We start from the raw sequence: 20172 nt of genomic DNA on the forward strand, positions 1-20172 counted from the left end.
GGGGGATCAAAGGCTCTACCAAATACCACACTGATGGAGAGCAGATGCAGGGAGTAGGCTGCTTTGCTGAAGCTGTGCTGGTGTAGTATGGGTGTAAAATCTGTGTTTAGTGGGAGGAGTCAAATGTTAGCAGGGAAGAAGCATGCAGAGCAGAGGCGTACTGCAAGAAACTAAATTGCACAACTGAGGGTATGAGTGTGAGCAAAGGAAAGACAAAGCCCCGATCAACTTCCTCACTGCTCTTTGGCAGGCTTCACACGTCAGACTCTCTATGCAAGGGATGAGATGAGATGATGAGGAAGTGTCTGACAATGAAACCTCAGATTTGCTGCATTTTAAAAACCCCGCAAGTTTCACACAAAGGACAACATGCCACATTTTCCCAGGACACACACCGTCACCTCATTTTAGATGTACAATGAAATGCAAACAGCTCGTGTATATTTTTAGGCATGCAAACTGACTATATTCAGGAAGCAGCTACTTTATAGGTGATTGTGCACACATGGTTAAGCAGCCTGCAGCAACAAGCTGTGAAAGATGCTTCCTGTCTGACCCAGTTTTACAAGTATATTGAAGATGGTGTTTGTCGCGAGGTTTCCACGAAGGCAACAGCTAGATCTCCAATCAGCTGACTGCAGCATGACAGTGTGGGAGAATGTGAAGAATGTGCTGATTCCATGTTGCTCGTGTTCCTGATCTGACCGCACCCCCCCCCCCAATGCAACACAACAGTCCTGTTGTTTTAAAGGCCTTTTAACATGCAAAAGATGAGAGCAAGAGCATTCTGTGTAGTCAAATTCAAGTCAGGTCCAGTCGCATAGAGGCTGTTTGATAAAATAAAAAGCTGGAGGTTGTAAAGAGAATCTGAAATATTTCAAAATAAATATACCCAGGTCTTTGTGCTTTTTTGTGCTTGTGTGTATGTGCTTTATAAAGGCATATAGCAGACTTTGATAAGATTTCACTCTGTTCCAGGTGACCATGATAGAGGCACATTCTACCATTACAAACACAATTGTCATCCTAGGTAGGCTTTAGATTTTAGTGACTAGTTGTCTTCTCACTTCTTTTCATATCCTTGTACAGATGGGAAAGACTTTGTAAGCTTCACACAAAGCTGAAAAAACATCATGTTGTGAGGGATTATACAGCATGTTACCATCACAGGAACCTGGTCACACCCCAAATGTTCCACAATTGAGGGCACACAATGTCAAGCTTCTTTACTGTAATACAAAAAACACTTAGAATGACACCTCTGCATGACGGTCATGTTTATTCTGTATTTACCTGCTAGTAATGGCTCCACTGACGGAAGCTTTCCTTTCCATGTTCAGGATTTTAAAGGCTATAAATAAAATCAATTTAAAATTCCAACTTAGGTTATGTGCTGCCCCACTGTGGCAAGGAGAGAGAAGTGCAATGGAAGAAAAATAAACACAGGAGGCTGTACAGATTTATCAAGCATCCCTTTTATTAACATCACCCGTTACAAAAAGAAAAAAATCTTCAGTGTTAATGAGCTTAGCAACAATATAGCGAGTGCTGATTACAGATGATATGGGACGCTTATTCCTAGAGTAGTTGCAGTAGGATTAAAAACCCCTACACTGTTGACCTGGCCTTACACAGCCAAAGTCACAGACTCCCTTCTGTTTGGAGCTGCAGTACAGATTTGAGTACAATTTGTCCATGCATCTCCATAGTTACAGTCACGTAGTGACCCTTCAGATATGCTGAGACCTCTTCTGATCTCCCTTCTCCCACCCAGTACTGAGCCAAGGTATACATGGAGCTATGAATGAATAAATGCATGACGATGCACAGTTGGATAGTTTTCTGATCAGGAGGCAAACAGATCAACAACATAGTGTATTTCAGCAGGTCCTAACTGGTACATTTAAACAATACATATCTTTAAGTTAAGAAGAAAAAGGACTGAGAAAAACAAAGTTTGTTTAGTCAAATTGGAAATTCATATCACTGCCCTCTTAAGACAAATTACAACAAAACTACTGCAGTATTCAAAAGGATTTCAATGAAAAATACAAGCATTTTAAAACAGAGGAATGGTTTCCACACAGTTTAAATTATGCTGGATGTCATTAAGTTTAGAATAAAAATTAACTGGCGTCGTTGCTAAAAGAAGAGGAATGTGGTGGGAGTGGAATAGTGGGTGTTTTGGTATAGTGTCTGGAGTTAACTGTAACCTCTGCCTGCTCCTGTGGCCAGCAGTAAGTCTGGGAGTGGTTTACCAGCGCCTTGGCCAGAGTCAGTTGGAGGCTGCCTACAGTACAAGTGCAGTGATAGAGGCTGGAAGGGAGGAAGTGGCTGGGTGTGACAGTATGGTGTGATGCGGTCATGATGAGACCAATAGTCAAAGGTGGTCTCTGTATTGCAGTCAGGGTGGCTGCGTGGGGGGTCTCACTATACTTTGGGCAGATCTTTATCAGCCTCCTGAGGGAAAGCACAAATATTCAAGTGCAAATTTTAATATTCACTTGCAAGAGGAAAGACAGGACTATGATACCTACTCGCAAATAACAAAGAGCACAATTAAAAGGCCTCACCCCCTCCTGTGTCTTAGTGAGTTGCCGGCTGACGGCTTGTAGCAGCTGTTGCAGTTCTGTGACCGTTTGGTTCAATCCTGCAGTCATTTTCTCCTTTCTGTCAATCTCCTCCTGTCAGAAACACAATTTTTGGTTTTAGCCTGACATAAGGCCCGCATGTCACAACATTAAATATTATTCAGTGCCAGAACCATTCAGTGAAACTGCCCTCACTCTTTGTGATGACAGACTGCTATTCTCGATCAGGTCATCAGCATTGTCCGTCACTTTTGAGAGCTCCCCTTGGATCAAATCAACAGACTGCTGGGCCTGTGGGAAGGGCCAGAAATTTCCACTTGTTAGCACTGTGGCCTGCATTTTGACCTTTAGCATAAATGTAACGAAATCCAGATTATCGCTCTTACCTTGTACAGGTCACCAGCCACCTTTTGCCTCTCGTTCTCTTCTGCCTCCAGCTTCGACACCGTCTCAGTGAGCTGGGTTTTCAGCTGGAACAAAACCAGACATTCAGCATGTTGTACAGTTTACCTGGCCTATGACTCCCAGTTCTAGTTTTTCAGAACATTTACAAATCCTCCTACCAAAATTACCTACATTAAATAGTTCAACATTTGTGCAGATTTGATAGTTTTTCCTGGGCTGGGGCCTTAGACAATGTTCAAACCAAAAATAGCACTAAGCTCATGTGGGCTTTCTGGTATAGGCTGAGGGGATGAATCATAATCCAGGAAGTCAAGTTTAAGTAATAAAGTAATTCCCCAAACTTTATCAGACATCCTAATGCTCCAAGGTGTTATTATACTTAGAAGAAATGACTGCACCAGCGATAACTTTCCAGACTTGTAAATTCCTGTCTCAGTGTTTCCACAATTGCAAGATAAAGCCAGTAATTATATTGCTCAATTTACACAATAACAGAAGGAATATGACACACGACAAAGTCATCCTCCTTGTTGTTGAGAACATTTTTATAGTGCTATTGTTGACATGAACACAGCCAAACTTTTGTTTAAAACCGCTAACAATTCATGATCACTAATGACAACAGACAAAACAGACAGACAAGGCTTGCTTGAAGGCATCAGAGTAAATTAAATTATAAGTGATAGACAAAAAGGATGCATACTTCTGGCCTGGTAGAGAGAAAATATTTTGACTAGTAAACCATTTGTTAGACACTTAAAGACAAGTAGAGTGCAGGTGTAGAAAAGGAAGAGTTAGTCTTATAAGTATCAGTGTGAAGCTGAGTCATCACTCACAAGCTGTGATTTTTTTTTTTCTTTTTCTTTCCACTCTTATTCATGGCTCCATCATGTGAGTCCAAATTTACAGATTTTATGAATGATGACGCACAGTTTTGCAGTAGATAAGAGAACCCCGTCCTATCGCAGTCAGTGTAGAGCCACTGCTGAGTGCAACGAAGGATAAGATTTAAAGGAGCTCTAGCTAGAGGGTGAGCAACGCTTACCAAAGTCAGCTCCTCATTCTGTCTGATAGCCTCTGTATATGAGCCATCAAGTCTGGTCTGCAATTCAGTCAACAGATCTTTGAGCTGAAATTAAGTTTGACATGGTTTGTTTAATTGGGGTCTGTCAAAGGTGACCTGGGACAGCACTACCAGCACACAGTTTATGCAGTCATACAAGCTGTCACTGATCAGGCCATAAGGCATCCACAAAAAAAAAAAAAAAAACTAAGTCACAAATTGTGCATGACTGCTAATTATCAATTCATAAGTTATTGCAAGTGATACCAATGTGATTAAATGTGTACTTTTTCAAAACCTTTGTCCTGTGAGTTTTATAAACTCAAGGATATCACAAAATTTCACACATGAACTTGGATTGGGATATTTTCCACTGTTATCCTTTCTCAGATGTAGCACGAAACAGAAAACGCTGAAATAGCCTGCTACAGACACATCGGCACTCCCGGAAATACTTAGTGTGGTTAACGTGGGGGAGCTGTCCGGGTAGAGCCTGCAGGATGAACCACGCGACACCCACAAGCTTTGCGGGTGTCACGTATCAGTGCAGTCTGACATTATATGGACTCTGCACTACGAGGTTGGCAGTTTAAATCTCCAAATCAGACTGGGTTGAACATTCTCACCTGCACCTCTCTTGGGTGCTGTCTAGAAAAGTTCAGGGTAACAGTACATGTGTGAAAACTGTCACACAACAAAAGTCAGGTTGAACGTGACTGAAGATCACAGAAGGCACTGGGTGAAGAAGTCCAGTTTCTGCTCACCTCTCTGACTTCTGTCACATAAGTGGCACTCTCACGCTCCGCCCGCTCCAACTCAGACTCCAAGTGCTGTTTTTCTCTTCTCAGCTACAGAGCACAACAGACGAGCAGAGATACAAATGAGAGCTGGTCTAACAAGACATTTGCATGTGTGCATTTTAGAAGTGTGTTAGGTGGACTGACATTTTCCAACTCCGCTCCATCAGTTAGTCTCTCAATCTCTTGCTCCAAAGCTGTGACTTTCTGGCTCATCTAAGGTAGAAGAACGATCCGATGACAAGAGAACATGATGCAATACGTCACCTCAGTGATTAGTCAAGGAGTCGTTTCCTGCTAAATTTGAATGCATACCTCGCTGAGCTCTGCTTGCGATAGCTCCAGTTTCACCCTCCAGCGAGACTCCTCCTGCTCCACGCTGCTCTGGAGGCGCTGTAGGATGCCCTCCTGTGGACACAGCAGAAACAACAGTTCAGTTTGGAAGGGAGACCACTGTGCTACAGTGATGGGGATGGGGATGGGGGGGCGGGGTGTCAACCCAATAACCCTTACCGTCTCTGCCAAAACCTTTTTGTACGTCTCACAGTCTTTCTGTAGAATCCTTTGAGTTTCCTCAGCTTCTTTCAGCTTCTCAGCCAATTCCTAAAAAGAGGATTGTCCTTACTGATGTGCCCATTAAAAAAAAAAAAAAGAACTAATGATGTTCAACTTCAGATTTTTCCAAATTTACCTCAGAGTCTCCTGATGCAGGGCTGGACTGTGCGGCTGAGTTTTCAGCTGCTGCCCTCTCAAATCTTTGCAGCCACTCCTGATGGTTCTAGGGGATAATTATGGTGGGAAAATTAAGCAAACATCAGCAAAACGACATGCGGTGTCTATAAATGCAGCTAGTGTAGAGGTAAATGTCTCCCTCATACCTGTTCAGAAGGCAGGGGCACATGTGGCAGAAATCTGTGCAGAACATCTCGGCACTCAGCCTGACATATTGCCAGCGCTGTCTGGTTCTCCTACAAGGTAGGGGGCAAATTTTAAAGGGACAAAAAGAAGGGGAGATTAAGAAATGACTGATCAAATACTTAAGATATTTTCGATGACAGGGTCCAGTGGTCATCCAAGCAGATATGACCGCTACAATTCACTTAACTCCCATCAATCTGTTTCAAAACAGTCATTAGGCCACCTCAATCAAAGTCACAGGATTTGATGATATCACCTTGTTTTCTTAGTTTAGGGCAAAAACACTGTCACTCCCAGTTCCGTCTACTCTGAGAAACCAGCAGCATCTTTAAACAGACCACACCTACACCAAGTGCCGCCTCAGATTCAGAGCATCTCTCATTTGTTTTCATGAAAGTACCTCGAAACTCTCCAAAAAAAATGAAAAGGAATCAATCCTCTCACAATAACCCAGCATCGACATACTGTCACTGTGAAGCCTGAAGGGGGAACACATGCCATACACAAGCCAGCTGGTAGTTTAACCACTGCTCACATTAACACACTGTCACAAAACAGCTTTGACACAAGTGTCGAGTTGAATACAACCAACCAGCATTGCACTGACAGCACACAACAGCTGCCAAGGAACTCCCCGGCTCAGCCGTGAGAAGGTGCTTTCTACTGTACTCAAATGGCAGGAGAGCAGCTGCTGTGCTGATGGTTCAGCGTGTACCCTCACCTAATGTAGGAGGATGACAGAAATAAACATCACTGTAACTCTTAATAGCACGGCTATCCAGCAGCCAACTCTACATGAAGTAGAAATGCACAAGAAGGTACAGCTGATTCTGGCTTAGGTTTAGTTGCACTTAAGATGTTTCAGTTGTGAGAACAGAGCATTGAGAAACATTAGGAGTGTTGGAGATTCATTACAAGCTTTGAATGATCACACTTCCTTTAGATAAAAAGAAAAAAAAAAACAAGATTTGAATTAAACAGATTTTCTTTGATTAACTGGTGATATTAACAGTACAATGTCACAAAGCATGCCACATGACAGAGAGACAGGAAGCTGCAAACATGATTACAGTGAATCTCAATCTAATGAAATCTAGTGAATTTCTAAGTCACTGCACACTCATTTCCAAGCATCAACCTGAGCTTTGGGCAAGGAAAAACTTCTTACACTTCAAAGCTTATAGGAAAGTTTTATATTTTATATTTTATATATATATATATATATATATATATATATATATATATATATATATATATATATATATATATATATATATATATATATATATATATACACACTTAAGAATGTTGTTAAATAAATAAAGTCAGAGATGCCCAAGGGGAGCAGCATACCAGAGTTCACAGCTCAATACCAGCCAATTAAAAGGTTGAGGCCAAACAACAGAGGGGAGGAGTGAAGGTAAATGAGTATGCAGCATTGTTATGGATGATGGCAGAAAAGAAATTTCACTGGGTCAATTATGGCAAAACACAGCATTTTGGAGAGGGGGGGATGCATCAGATTGGAACTAGAGTGAAGCAGACTGAGGTGAGGTATCGAACCTTGACAGCTTTGCTGAGTTTCCCTTGAAGCATGGACTCGGTGGCTGACAGAGCTTCCATTGCACTCCAGTTTTTCTCCCGAAGCTCCTGTTTTGGTCAGTTCCAGAGAGATACTACTTTCAGTTCAGCCTCGGGGGGTGGGGGGTGGGGAGGGAATGCATTCAGTGACCCTCAAATAAAGACTGGTAAACGCATTTCTCATGTTAAAATGACTACATTCTGTTTTTCATCCATGCTCCAACTGCTAAAAACGAGTATGTTTAAAAAGGAAAAAAAAGCAAAAAAAAAAAAAAAAAGGTCTTGATAGTCCCACTCTCACACCATGTGTGGGTAAAAACATGCACAGCCTTGCAAGATATGTACAATAAAATATTTAAGTAATTTTAATTCAAATTAAAATAAGAATGTCTTCAAATATACTGTGTATACAGTAATAAAATATGCTTAAATACTTCTCAGATTAAACAAACCTCTCTCAAAAATAAGATAGACGAGTTTCTAATGCTCTGAATCACCCACAAGCACAAACAAGCTTGCTGAAACAGTCATGGCCAACGGCGAGCACAACAAGAGTAGGCTGGAAGCCCTCTTATGCAATGCTCAGCTTAAGCAATCCAAATCAAAAGAGACATTGTACTGATATGTGTATAATCATATTGCATACGCAACCTGAGCTGAAGAAAGATTCGTATTTGGTTTAAAAAAAAAAAAAACTATTTAAAATGAACAAAAAGCGAGTGGCAGACGACAAGAGGCAGAATGAATATATGCAGTGCGCAACAGTGTGAGGGGAGTGCTTTGTGAAACACAATGGGCAGGGGTGATTTCTCATAGGGTTTGACCTGTATCACAGTTCAGGTCATCGCTATATGAAACCTACATTGTTCTTCTTCCTTTGAAGCTCTACGGTGTCCCTCAGCTCAGCCAGCTCAGCCTGCAGATCGGAGACTTGTCTGTCCTTCTCTGACAACCTGACAGGAAACAGCATAACCACTTGTTACAAAACTGATCACACTTCCTGTACAATATGGCAAAATTTCCTTAAAAATAGAACACGGTTGCTACTGCTTTGATGCGGCATACAATACTACTCACGCTGTAAGGAGCTCTGGGCTTGGCACTACTGTGTGGGTCTGCTATATGAGCAGGAGAGAAAAAGACAATGAAAACTAGGACTGAACGAGAACTGAATATCTTATGACACTAAAACAGGAACAGCTATCACATGATAACAACCTTTAACATAGTCAAGAGAGTCCCTTGTTTAAATGTCATTTGGATTCAGCCAGGAAATATGTAACATCAGTATGCATATGCGTATATATATTCCTCACCTGTTGCTGTACCTGCTCAATCCTCTCACTTAGCTCCTTTGTCCTTGCCTCCAGCTCAGACTGTAGTGTCTGGATCTCCAAGTCCTTTCCCACCAGCCTGTTGGTCAAATGTGCTCATCAAAAACCTGATTTGAAAGGTGTGTGTCTGGGGATCTTGCACTGAAGTGTTGATATAACTCACTGAGCCTGGAGTTCTTGGAGCTGAGTAACAGAGCTGGTCAGCACTTCTGGTGTCTCGTTCTCTCTCAGTTGCTCTATCTCTGCCTGCAAAGCAGTCAACTGCTGCTCCAGAGCCTGTGAAACAAAAACTGATTCAGACAAGAGCCCAAACAAGGACAATCCCGAAGAACAACATGAAGAAATCTGCCAAGCTCTTTTACACTGACATAAGAAAAAGGTCCACACCTCAATTGTTTTGTCTCTGGCCGAGCTGCTGTGTTGTGCTGCCTGTAGACTCTCCTCCACCTTTTTCAGCATCATATCCTTTTCTTGGATCCTTTGAACACAATGGAAAAAAAGGTTCATTACATTTTAAAACCACAGAGAATCTGCTTATCTTTAGATCTACAACATAATGTCCACAACAAGAGGATATTTAACAATAGACAACTTCTTGTGCCAGTGGGAATTGGATGTTGAAAGAACTACTATGATGGGCGGGTCCTGGGAGTGTCCTGGACTGCCAGGGGGAATTAGTATGCTTACAAAAGAGTCAGTGGTAGCTTTTACTTTCATATATGTAATTGCTAAATGTATAAGATGGGGGCAGAAATAAGCGTTTATACTAAATAATCCTAATCAACTTTATTGATACTTACTTGGCCTGGAGTTCTTCCACCATCAACTCTGAAGATGCCTTTAGTTAGAGGGGAAGAAAAAGCAAAAACACATAAATATACAGAATAGGAATCAAAAACTCAGGAAATCCTTCTCAACAATCATTTTAGAACTTACCTGTTTATCTGTCTTTTTCTTTAGATCCTCAACTGCTTGTTTAAGTGCCTTATTCTCTTCTCTTACAGTCTGTATTATGGGAAACAAATTACTTTAAGACTCATATTAATGAAAGATTGTGGTTACAAGGCCAACAGTAATATGCAGAGTTACTTAAGGGAAGCTGATGTCAGATAAATGTGAGTGCGCATACGAGGCAGCATGTTTTGATCATCTCTATGAGAGAAAACAGATACCTTAAGCTCCTCCTCCTTGTTGGCCACCTCAATCAGCCCCTTCTCCAACAGGCCTTCTACAGTTTTCATGTTTTCCTCCTTCTCCCGGACACTGGTCAAGGATTATGGATTATTCATTTCATGGACAGGTAAAGAAGTTGATGTATTGAAAATGTGCTCCGGTTTTCATACCCACCTCTTCTGGAACTGGTCCAAAGCCAACTGGGATGCAGTCTGAAAGAGGAGAGCCAAAAATAAATTGAGAGGTTGCGTCAAATTTAAACACACCAACATATAATGGCTTTGTGTGTGTGTGTGTGTGTGTTAATCTGTAAAAACAGTAAAGCTACACAACTAACCTGATCAGAAATCTGAGCCTGCAGATTCTGAATCTCTGCCTTCAGTGACAAGTTCTCATTGTGCAAGGCCTGCAGATGAATACAGGCAACACTTATTATGCCAAGACAATAGAGGATCTGACATACCATGTAATCACTTAAAAATTACACAGTATTCATAATTCAGTCTGAGGTTTATAATACCAAGAAGTGCATTAAATCAGTTTGTCATCTGAACCCAAAATATCTGCAAATCTGAACATGCCCACTTTGTGGGAGGGTGGTGGACATGGTCTTTCGTCTTTATTCCCACTCAACACAACACCACATTCCTGCAGACGAATGAACCAATGCAATGTTAGTGAAAGAAGCTGTAAATGAAGTGCTCTTGTGACTATACCTGCATGTTAGTTTCTCTGCTAGCCCCACTGCTCCTTTCAGCGTTTAAAGAATCCTCCAGACTCTTTCGCTGCAACTCCTTTTCAGACAGTCTAGGCAAAGCAGAGAGAGATGAAATAAAGCTCAATGATATGAACCTGGAAATCAATGACAATGTCTGAGAAGATTAAATCTTTCTTACAGCTTTTGCAGCTCCTCAATGTGGGAGACATGGGTGGCCTAGATCGCAAACCGAAAATGAACAGAAATCTCATTAGCCTACATTCACACACAGTATGCATCCCATACTGACTTTTAATCACTGGTAAGTGAAGTTGACCCATTTACCTGTGAGGAGATCTGAGCCTGCAGGCTCTCGTTCTGGGCTTGCAACTTCTCATTCTGGACCTGAAGACCTTTGTTCTCATTCATAAGTTCCTGTTAAACGGAGGTTATTAGTGAGAATTTGGTTGTCCTTTTCAGACAGAAATCCTCTCTTCTTGTCAACACAGGGGGAGAAACCCAGCAGACACAGCGAATACCACAATACTGTTCACACCTGTTTGGTATCATTCCACATAACTGCAGGTACAATTTAATTTGTCTTGCTATAGGTTTAACATTCTGAATTGTGAGCAAAAATATACAGTGTGATTGACTTGTATTGTGTGGCAATGCATCACCTGAACCCGGGTCTGGAGAGACTCGTCCTGCATACTATGCTGAGACATTTCCACAAGCTCCAGCACTCTCTTTTCCAGCCGATCCTTGGAAACCATAGTATCAGTCAGGCTGCTGTGTAGCGTCTGGATCTCCTTGTTCTTGTTGTTTATCTCCGTCTCAACTGCCAGCAGGTTACTGTGGAGCTCTGCAACCACACAACAGCAGCCACTGAGCCAATTTTATTTTTAGGATTCACAATTTAAAGCTTTTTTGTGTGTGTGTCACGTTACATTTTATCACCTTGTTTGGAGGTCTGAAGTTTCTCTCTTTCAGCGTTGACACTGTGGAGGAAGTTTTGCAGTTCTTCCCAGCGTCGCTTAGCATCCTGTAGCTGGACCTGGAGACAGATGCATAATTTGGTGAACATCTTCCTTTCATACATTACACTAGCAAACAAGTGATTGTATAAATTATGCAGACAAAATTTTAATTTTAAGCTTCATGAAATCCACCAGAACATTTAAGTTCTTCGCCAAGACTTGTTTGTGTCGAGCCAGCAATTTAAGTCTCCAGCTTATGATTGTGGTCCGTGAAAAGTCAGGAATGGCTGATCTGAGTGTCTAGCAGGAAAAGTGTTGTTTATACATAGTACAAAGCCTCAAACATTCCTGCTTCCAAAAGCAATAAAATCCTTCCAGCTCAGGTTCTGTTCCCATAACCCTCACCAGGACTTCCACTACAACCTCCTCCCATTTCCCTAGTAATGCTGCCACACCCACTAACCAGATTTGAAGCATATCCAGGTTTTGCACAACTCAGTTCATTCTTGTCTCAGCTGGGGAAACTGAAGCACAGGCTAAATAAACACACTGTGCATCTGGATTAGCGTACCTCCAGCTGGGACACGTTCTGCTTGTAGCTGACCTCCAGTGACTTCCTCTGGTGCTCCTCCTGCTGCAGCTTGCTGTTGCTGTCTGCTAGCTCTTTCATCAGGCCAGCATACTCTGAACGCAACTTGTTCAGCTCGGCCGAATTCCTATCGAGCACACATACATGATGTGAAAATAAGTGTTGAAGCATAATTATGGGAAGTTGTAGAAGAAGCAATCTACAAATAGCTTAGGCTATTGTGCAATGGCAGATAAGCTAAAATGACAATGAGGTAACTAAGTGATATAGTTTTAATCACTATGAATGTTTTACTAAGCTGAGCAGGAGACATGTATACAGCTCTAGGGAGTGTGAACAGCTGTGTAACACTGACTTGTTCTCCATCTGGTTGGTGGCGGAGCTGACTGCGTCCCTCAGGATACCGTTCTCTTGCTGCAGTCGAGTGATCTGGCCTTCCAGCTGCTCCCTCACCTGCTGAAACTACACACAAACAATGGGATTCAGCATTCACCAACTCTCCATGGAGTGTTGAAGAAGTTGCCAAAAGTTCTGTTTTCTTCACATTTTTTAAATTCCTGGTTTCTTCCACAGTACTAAGTGTAATCCAAGTGTTATAAAATATAATATAGCCAGTACTAACTGTACTGATAATATTTCAAATGGAAGCCTTCACCTTTATTTGCATTGTCTGCAGCTCTTGGTAGGTGCCCTGTGCTTTGGCCTGCATGCTCCCCAGTTCCTTCTCCATGGCTGCACGTTGCTCCCTCATCATTGATTCTACCCTGCTTGTCTTTTGCTTCTCAACCTGCAGCTCCTGAAGCACAATAGTATGAAGGCAAATTAAGCTCTTTAATGAACCAAGTGGAATTATTCCAGCAATACAATAATTAAGTTGGAAGTAAATCAGTCATGTCACAATTCATCAGAAAAAGAAAAAAAAAAGACTGGAATGTAGACCTGACTGAGCTGTTTCACTTTGTCTTTGGCAATGGAGGCCTCCTCCTGCAGAGTTGTCAGAAGCTTCTCTTTTTCCTGGGCAGCTGGGTCAGGCCTAGTCGAAGACTGGCAGTGAAAGACAGGACATTTTAAAAGAGGGCACAGGAAGTCCAACTACAAATACCAGGTGACCCGCCAAATGCAAACAGCATGGAATGCCATTTGTGACAACACCTAATTCAAGCTTATCGCTTATTAATCTCTCACCTTGTGCCAGGCATCCACGGCATTAGGGCTCTTCTCTCGGAGGAGAGCGATCACACTGACGGCCTCTGCTTCTGACAGAGCCAGGCTGGACAGACCGGAGAGCAGCTCCTTCAGTTTCACCTCTGTGTTCTCTGTTACAGCAAACAAAACAAGACACCAAGTTTAGAAGGGCTCGGCAGTGTTTTGAGACCCCACCCCCACATACACACACAGCTTCTCCCTCCTTACCTTTATCTGTCTCATTTTTCTGTTTCTTGCCAGACCCTTTGGATGGTGCGTCATCATTATGGGCTGCCTGGTGGTTGGCAGAAGCTGCTGAATCTGCCAAAATGTGGGCTTCATCAACTGGATTTCAGAAAATATTCTAAATTAGATTTTCAGGTTTTCAGTTTATCTTGAGAGATTCAAGAAAATGACATTTTATTTAGTGTTATTCATTACTTATAGTTATTAATAACTTAACATTTTATCACCATTACCTTGCTCAGTCTTCTGCTTCTTGGCAGAGTTCCTCTTTTTGCCACTCGTCACATTTTGAGTTGCACCATCTAAAACTTTGGTTTCACCCACAATGGGAGCTTCCTTCTTGACCGCAGCAGGGGCCTGATCTGCTTTAACCTCTGACTGCTGTTCATCTGCTGGAATGACAGGACAGCAAGTTGAGAATACCTTCTCGGTCTGTCTCAAGATTGATAAAATCAGAATGTTCAACTGTCATTAAAGTTACTGGCATAAATATATTTTCATTGTCCAAACCTGAGAAAGTAGCAACTACAGCAATATTACTTCTCAGTTTTCCAGCAACTGCTGTAATTTATAACAAAAACAAAAAAACAAAACTAACCAAATAAAACTGCGACTTAGCATTCTCATGCAACACTTCCACTTTAAACATTACTCTCGGCTACTAACCAGATTCCACTTTTTGTTTCTTCTTTTCCTTCTTCTTCCCAGAAATCTGGGGAGGTGTCTGAGCTTGAACAGGAGCCTGAACAGCTTGAACCTGGACCTGGACTTCGTGTTTTGGTGAGGGTGGGCTGGACTGCTTGCTTGCAGCCAAGGGTGGCTCTGTCTTGCGGCTGACTGGCTTGGAGCCATTCACTTCTGGCTCCTCAGAGGGAGAAACTGCAGCAGTGGAGGCGGCAGCGGCAGCAGCAGCAGCGGCGGCTGCGGCAGCAGCGGCTGCCTTGGCAGCCTTTTTCTCTTTCTTCTTTCTCTCTCTTAGATTAGCAGGAGCATCTGGTGACACCGAAATAGGCACATAGGGTGCAGCTGTTGGTGGAGCAGGATCAGGTGTAGCCGTTGGTGCAGGTTCCTCCTCTACCTCCAAAGTGGAGCTGTTAGCACCATCACCCTCAGCCACATCAAAATCCCGCAGATCCTCCTCCGACTCTCCTCCCCCTCCGGTTCCTCCACCGCTTCCTCCACTGGCACTCTCCTTCTTCTTGCTCTTCTTCTTTTCATTTTTCTTACGGGGGTCTGGCTTGGTTGGTGGCAACTTGAGGTCACGCTTCTGCCTGGCCAGCACCTCATCGTAGGAGGTTTCTTTCATGAAGAGCCAGAAGAAGAGGAACATGAGGGCGATGACCAGTGAAGGGGCCAGGATGAGCAGGTACTGAGAGTCGTAGATATCCACCGCCATTCTGAACAGGGACAATAACCCCAAAAAACAAAACAAGGTTTAGTTTTGGACACTTGTCTTGTTTAATTCACATTATATTGCGCATCTGCTAATATGCTACTCTTCCCGTATTACTTCCCAGATTACTACCCACAAAAGCAACCGATAAAGACAGGGAAGCTCAGATCCGAAGGCCATAACTGCTCAAATTTTGAGCCTGATATGATAATCAGATATATATGATTTATATTCCCAGTCAGCTTGCTGCTCTTCTCCATCTAACAGGTCTGCCTGGGTCTCTGAGAGCATATTAAATTTCAGTCAGAAGAGCCAATGTGATGGCTGAATGTGACAAGTGAAGGGCGGATCTGTCAAGAAGGCAAAGAAATTGCATGCTCCTTTTCAGTCACACTGGAAAACATACCCTGCTTCGTCCTGCTTTTGATCCATAGATCTCCTTACTACTGGACACCTTCTGGACCTAGTTCTCTGGGTGGAGTTCACAAGTGAAAATGCATTATGAAATGTGTGCATAGAGGGTGGAGGGTAAGTACACCAGTAGTGCTGAGAAGGTGTGAGCGAAGACTCTTACTGACACCCTGCCCCCTCTTAGCGATATGATCCAATTAGAAAAGAGTCCCCCAGCCACACAGCTTAACATTTATGTAACGTCATATAGAGAGAGACACCTGCACCTAAAACACAGACTGTAAGAGTAAACTTAATTTGCAGTGGTTTTCAGAAGGACAAAACAGGTCAAGATGACGAGAAAGGCAACTAGTCTTGAAAAGAAGATGGCTCACGGTCTCTCAAATAGTCATCTCCCTCCTTCAGCCCCCACAAGAATGACACAGTGGTTATTCTGAACTCATATCAGACCGAATTTGCAGGGGGCAAAAATACACCTACATTCAAGTGTCACAGGATGAGATGTGCTGCAGCTGCAGTTTGGCCTCTGCCTGCTTAAAGCCAAAAGGAGAAGATGTTCCTCCATCACAAACAGGGTTTACAGAGTCAAGAGGTCCTGAGACTCATCAGTTTAGCATCTGACAAACATATTTCTAGGAACTATGTGTTGAGCTCGAACTTACTCCTCAAGGCTATGCAGCAAGAATAAACTTGCACAGAACTGGGATTTTTCCCTATATTTTCCCTCTAGCCCCCCGCCACAACACACACACACACACACACACACACACACACACACACACCTCATATCATTTTTTTGTTTAATCAACTAAATAGGTTTCATGTGACATTCTTAGCAGAAAAGGTACATCAGAGGTGCTGCAAGAGTTAACAGCAATGGCAGCAATTTTGATTAAAAAAAACAAAAAAAACAAAGCAAGAAGCATTTTCAAACCTTACATTGTTTTGACAGTGGGGATAAGGTAAGCCCTGGGTGACGGCAGCAGTTATCGTGTCGTTAACAATACAGAGTGGCAGCGACAGTGAGTGACCTGAAGTGCTGCACAACCCCATACTAAAGATTTGTGGCAGCAATACAGCGTAGGAGTCAGTGTTGTAGAGCAGACGTCTTTAGTAATTTGGATTAAGCAGATTACCCATGATAATACATTTAAGAATAACTTTCCACTGCAGGGCTTCCTGTGGACTGACAGGCTTAGCATAATGTTGATACAGTTTCACCCCCCCCCAAACACACTCTCACACACACACCACCCCACCTCTTCTCATTACACACACCACATAAAAATATCAGGCTCATAATGATTACTAGTTGATCCAATTTTGAAGAACTGTTTGCCTTTGAAACACCAAACCTTTCCTACGAGCACAAACTAAAAGCTCCCTATTACGTAACATCTTTGAAACAAATTTTTTTGTTCCAGTTTTTTTTTTTTTATTATATAACATTTTTATTTTACTTTGACTCAAATACATCAGATTGTCTCATCTTAATAACTGATTGAAAATGACTGCCTTGTTCATCCATTTCTGTTCCTTTAGAAAGTCTGTGTAAAAGACTGAATTCCTCCACACACAAACAGAAATATGTGAACAGAAAAATAGCTGTTTGTTTAAAGAAAACTGTGAAAGCATGCACCAAGATGTGGTCTGTATAAGATTTTTTTTTTACTTTCTGCTTGTCGTTTGTATTGGTATCTTACCTCTGACCTCATTAGAAAATGTGCCATTCATTTTGAGCTGAAAGACTTTACATGTAGGCTAATAAGCAGCACTTAAAAACCAAAAAATGCATTTCAGAGTCCTGGAAAAGACTGTCCTAAACTTTGACATTAACTAGCTGGAACACACTGCATATAACTTTCAGTGGCTACTAGCTCAGGAAATTGTTGTTTGCATATTCCAGGACACTCCCATGTCAGAGTATATTATGTGTCAAAATAACTCAGCATTTCTTCCTGCCATTTAGTGTGTAGGTGGAGTAAGCAGTACGAAGGTATGAAGCTTGCTTGCTTAGAGTCCCAACCCTCAGAGTGGAAGGTGCATGAGATGTTTTGTGCAGCCTGAGCCTTTTTCAGCATCAAAATGAGCCCAAAGGACAAAGCCCTCCTGGGTTATTGGCTTCCCGGAATCTAACCACTTGGCTGGCCAGCCCTCTTGATTTGGCAGACATGGACACAGAGGCAACCCCTGATAACCATCAGCTCCAAAAAGCATTACAGACAGTACTTGAAAACCAGAGCATGCATACATAATAAATTTAAAGTCATTTTAAAGCACATCTATAGTCCAGGATGGTACAAAAAAATAGAGCTACTCCGACTGTGTGTGCAATTTATCTACTATATATTATACAGCCAATACAAGTGTAATAAACACTGAAAAATGAAAATGCAACTACTGTTTTATCTGGATCAAACCTACGCTAAGAGAGTGGGAGAGCTTATTGATTATGAAAAAAAACTTTGATACTACAAGATGTTATAATTATGAAGAACATCTTTGCAATGAAGAAACTGCTTCTTTAAAGTTGCAATTCAAGTGGTGCAAGTCAGCGTTACTGAAGCTGGATATGTATTTTTTTATATATATTTTCAGTTCAACACAATTTTATTCATACAGGGCCACACCAACAGCCATCTCAAGATGAAGACTGTTTAATATTAGAGAATAAACCCCAATGATCAGATGGTCTGCTCTGAGTCATCACTTGGTGGCAGTGGGGAAGAAGAAACTGCTTTTCGGCATCTGGCAGAATCAGGCTCAGGAAGGGGCAACCACCTGCCCCTACCAGTTGGGGAACCGAGGGGTAAAAAGACAGAAAAGAGGAACACAGACCACAAAAAAGAAACGGGGGGTTAAAATTAGACCCCATTTCTTGTACTTCCTCCACCGTCGTCCTCCATAGGAAACCAGTGAGGGTTCATTTTAACACTTTCAGTAAGGCATCATTAATTCAACCTAATCCCTACATGTCCTTTGTATTACTTTACATATTTTTTGTTTGTATTCTTTTGTTTTTTTGTGCACTTTATATTTATACACCTGAAAAACCCCAATCTATGGTATAGTAATTAAATGGGTTTTGAAATTTTTTATAAAAACATAGTGAATACATTTTTTCTTAACGGGACCTTTTGCCCAGGAAGAGTCTGAGATTACAGGTAATTAAAAATAATGTAGTTTAGATTTTTATTGCTTGGTCAAGTGAAAGTTGGCTCTCTCTGAATAGTGAAGTTCACTTTTATCATTCTTCTGGTAATAAACTAAAGTAAGTCCCAAAGTACACAGCGACTTTATCTGGTTATACTGGAAAACATTAACAAATAAGTTGTCTGCAAGGATATGCTCTTCCTGGTCAGGCTTTAACAAGGAAACCTGAAAGTATGACATAGTGAATGAAGTAAAACAGATCTACAGACAAACCTCAAAGAAACTGATACCAACAAGGCAACACTGACAATGCCTTCTTAATAACTCCAAAGGCTTCTCAAAACAGGACCACTGGGGTCTTTGAAGGAATCTCAAGGACCTTCAGAGAAATAATTTAGTTCAACGTTTACTTAGCACTAAAGTCAGTTTAACAAGGTAGCACTTTTCCACAGTAATTCTTTAGCCACCACCCTCATTATACTTGCCAGCACCTAAACTTGCCTTAGAGACAGGGTGATATCCCCCGGAGTCACCTCACCATTAACCAGCTGAGAACTAAACGTCCCAACATGCTAGGTCATGCCACATGTAGCATCGTGGGCCTTGTGCTGACTACTCAACCAAGATGCGCAATGGCAGCTATTCTTACACCAAGAGCAACGCTGCATGTAATCACAGAAAAAGCAATAGTGGTCTAAGCTAGTCGTCAAGCTAGCCCAGACAGACGATATGTCAAACGTCATAATCAAAATGTGAAAGCGAGAAAGACACACATGTCACCAAGATCACTTCCCAGAATGACAAGCAAAAACGTTCAGCTGTTGGGGCTTAACTATATTCCAGGCACGGCCATAAATAGTTGCTACAGTGGTTAAATGCACGAGGAAAAAGACTCGTCACCACTTTTTAAGTTCGACTTGGCGGCTATAGCTCAGTACTATGAACGGGCTAGCTAACTAGCAAACTACCGAGAGCCAGGCACTAGCATTAGCTGGCCAATCCAATTAGTACAGAGGAAGTCTTCGCAGACAAAACTGACCACGTCAAATATTGACCGGATACTGTGGTTCTCTTTCACACTCTCTAGAGGGGTGGACATCTGACCACATGGGCCTTATCCTACTCGGATCCTAGCCTCCATCTCTCCTGAAATCTCTGACCCAGTCTGACTCCCCATCCTTTCGTTAAAGTCCTGAAGGCCGTTCCCAGGCCTACGTGAAGAGCTAAGCTGCGTAAAGTACGGTATGATCGGCTTTTTTCCCTCTCACAGAAAAAACAAACAAACAGAAGACATGCGGAAACGGCCGCTCGAAATACCTGTAGCTTCAGTTTGCTGTTCCCTTAGCTAATGGTGAAATGGCGTAGCTCTGCGCTGACACCAGCAGACTCCTGCCTTCCCAGGGCAGCTCCAACCCGGCTTTCTCCTGCGCTATCCGTCACAGACTCTGCTGTTTCTGGTTCGCGGGGGCGGGTCACACTCAGCCTGCTAAGGCTCGCTCGTTTTGTGACTCGTGTCACACCGTTGGACACCAGTCATCACGTAACAAATAATAATAAAAAGGGACCGCCCTTTCTGCACATTCTTAGTTCGTAAATCTTACGACAGTGAAAGGCGATAAGGGGAGTGGTCCAGTGTACTTCCCCAAAGTCTACAGA

General features: G+C 42.3%; 1 protein-coding gene across 6 annotated transcripts; it reads right to left on the reverse strand.

Moving 5' to 3' along the window:
- Positions 1 to 1455: 1455 nt before the first annotated feature.
- ktn1 (kinectin 1) lies at positions 1456 to 20048 on the reverse strand. 6 transcript variants are annotated; one of them, XM_030718121.1, is made up of 36 exons: positions 19834 to 20048; positions 14226 to 14956; positions 13793 to 13951; positions 13542 to 13658; positions 13314 to 13444; positions 13068 to 13172; positions 12784 to 12924; positions 12484 to 12590; positions 12111 to 12255; positions 11520 to 11616; positions 11240 to 11424; positions 10905 to 10994; positions 10759 to 10796; positions 10579 to 10669; positions 10200 to 10268; positions 10037 to 10074; positions 9862 to 9952; positions 9626 to 9694; positions 9490 to 9527; positions 9077 to 9167; positions 8853 to 8965; positions 8672 to 8768; positions 8433 to 8470; positions 8218 to 8308; positions 7338 to 7424; positions 5735 to 5824; positions 5548 to 5634; positions 5370 to 5459; positions 5172 to 5264; positions 5004 to 5072; positions 4824 to 4907; positions 4042 to 4125; positions 2978 to 3061; positions 2787 to 2882; positions 2574 to 2684; positions 1456 to 2460 (listed from the first exon to the last, which is right to left on the reverse strand). In XM_030718121.1, exons 2-36 carry the CDS (start codon positions 14953 to 14955, stop codon positions 2431 to 2433), a joined length of 3876 nt encoding a protein of 1291 aa, XP_030573981.1. In that variant the 5' UTR covers position 14956; positions 19834 to 20048; the 3' UTR covers positions 1456 to 2430. The 6 variants fall into 6 exon arrangements, with proteins under 6 accessions (XP_030573981.1, XP_030573980.1, XP_030573979.1 ...); XM_030718120.1 differs by having other exon boundaries at positions 8433 to 8473; positions 13793 to 13948; positions 19834 to 20047; XM_030718119.1 differs by having other exon boundaries at positions 8433 to 8473; positions 19834 to 20047.
- Positions 20049 to 20172: the final 124 nt, after the last annotated feature.

The sequence above is a fragment of the Archocentrus centrarchus genome, chromosome 22 (assembly GCF_007364275.1).
Source record: "Archocentrus centrarchus isolate MPI-CPG fArcCen1 chromosome 22, fArcCen1, whole genome shotgun sequence".
Taxonomy (NCBI): domain Eukaryota; kingdom Metazoa; phylum Chordata; class Actinopteri; order Cichliformes; family Cichlidae; genus Archocentrus; species Archocentrus centrarchus.

Excerpts from the sequence above, each read along its gene's own strand:
- ktn1 (XM_030718119.1), bottom strand. The coding sequence starts at position 14,955 with ATGGCGGTGGATATCTACGACTCTCAGTACCTGCTCATCCTGGCCCCT. Across the intron at positions 12,925-13,067 it reads AAGTGAAACAGCTCAGTCAG|GAGCTGCAGGTTGAGAAGCA; the intron begins GTCTACATTCCA and ends ATTGTGCTTCAG. Across the intron at positions 2,461-2,573 it reads TCACTAAGACACAGGAGGGG|GAGGCTGATAAAGATCTGCC; the intron begins GTGAGGCCTTTT and ends GCTTTCCCTCAG.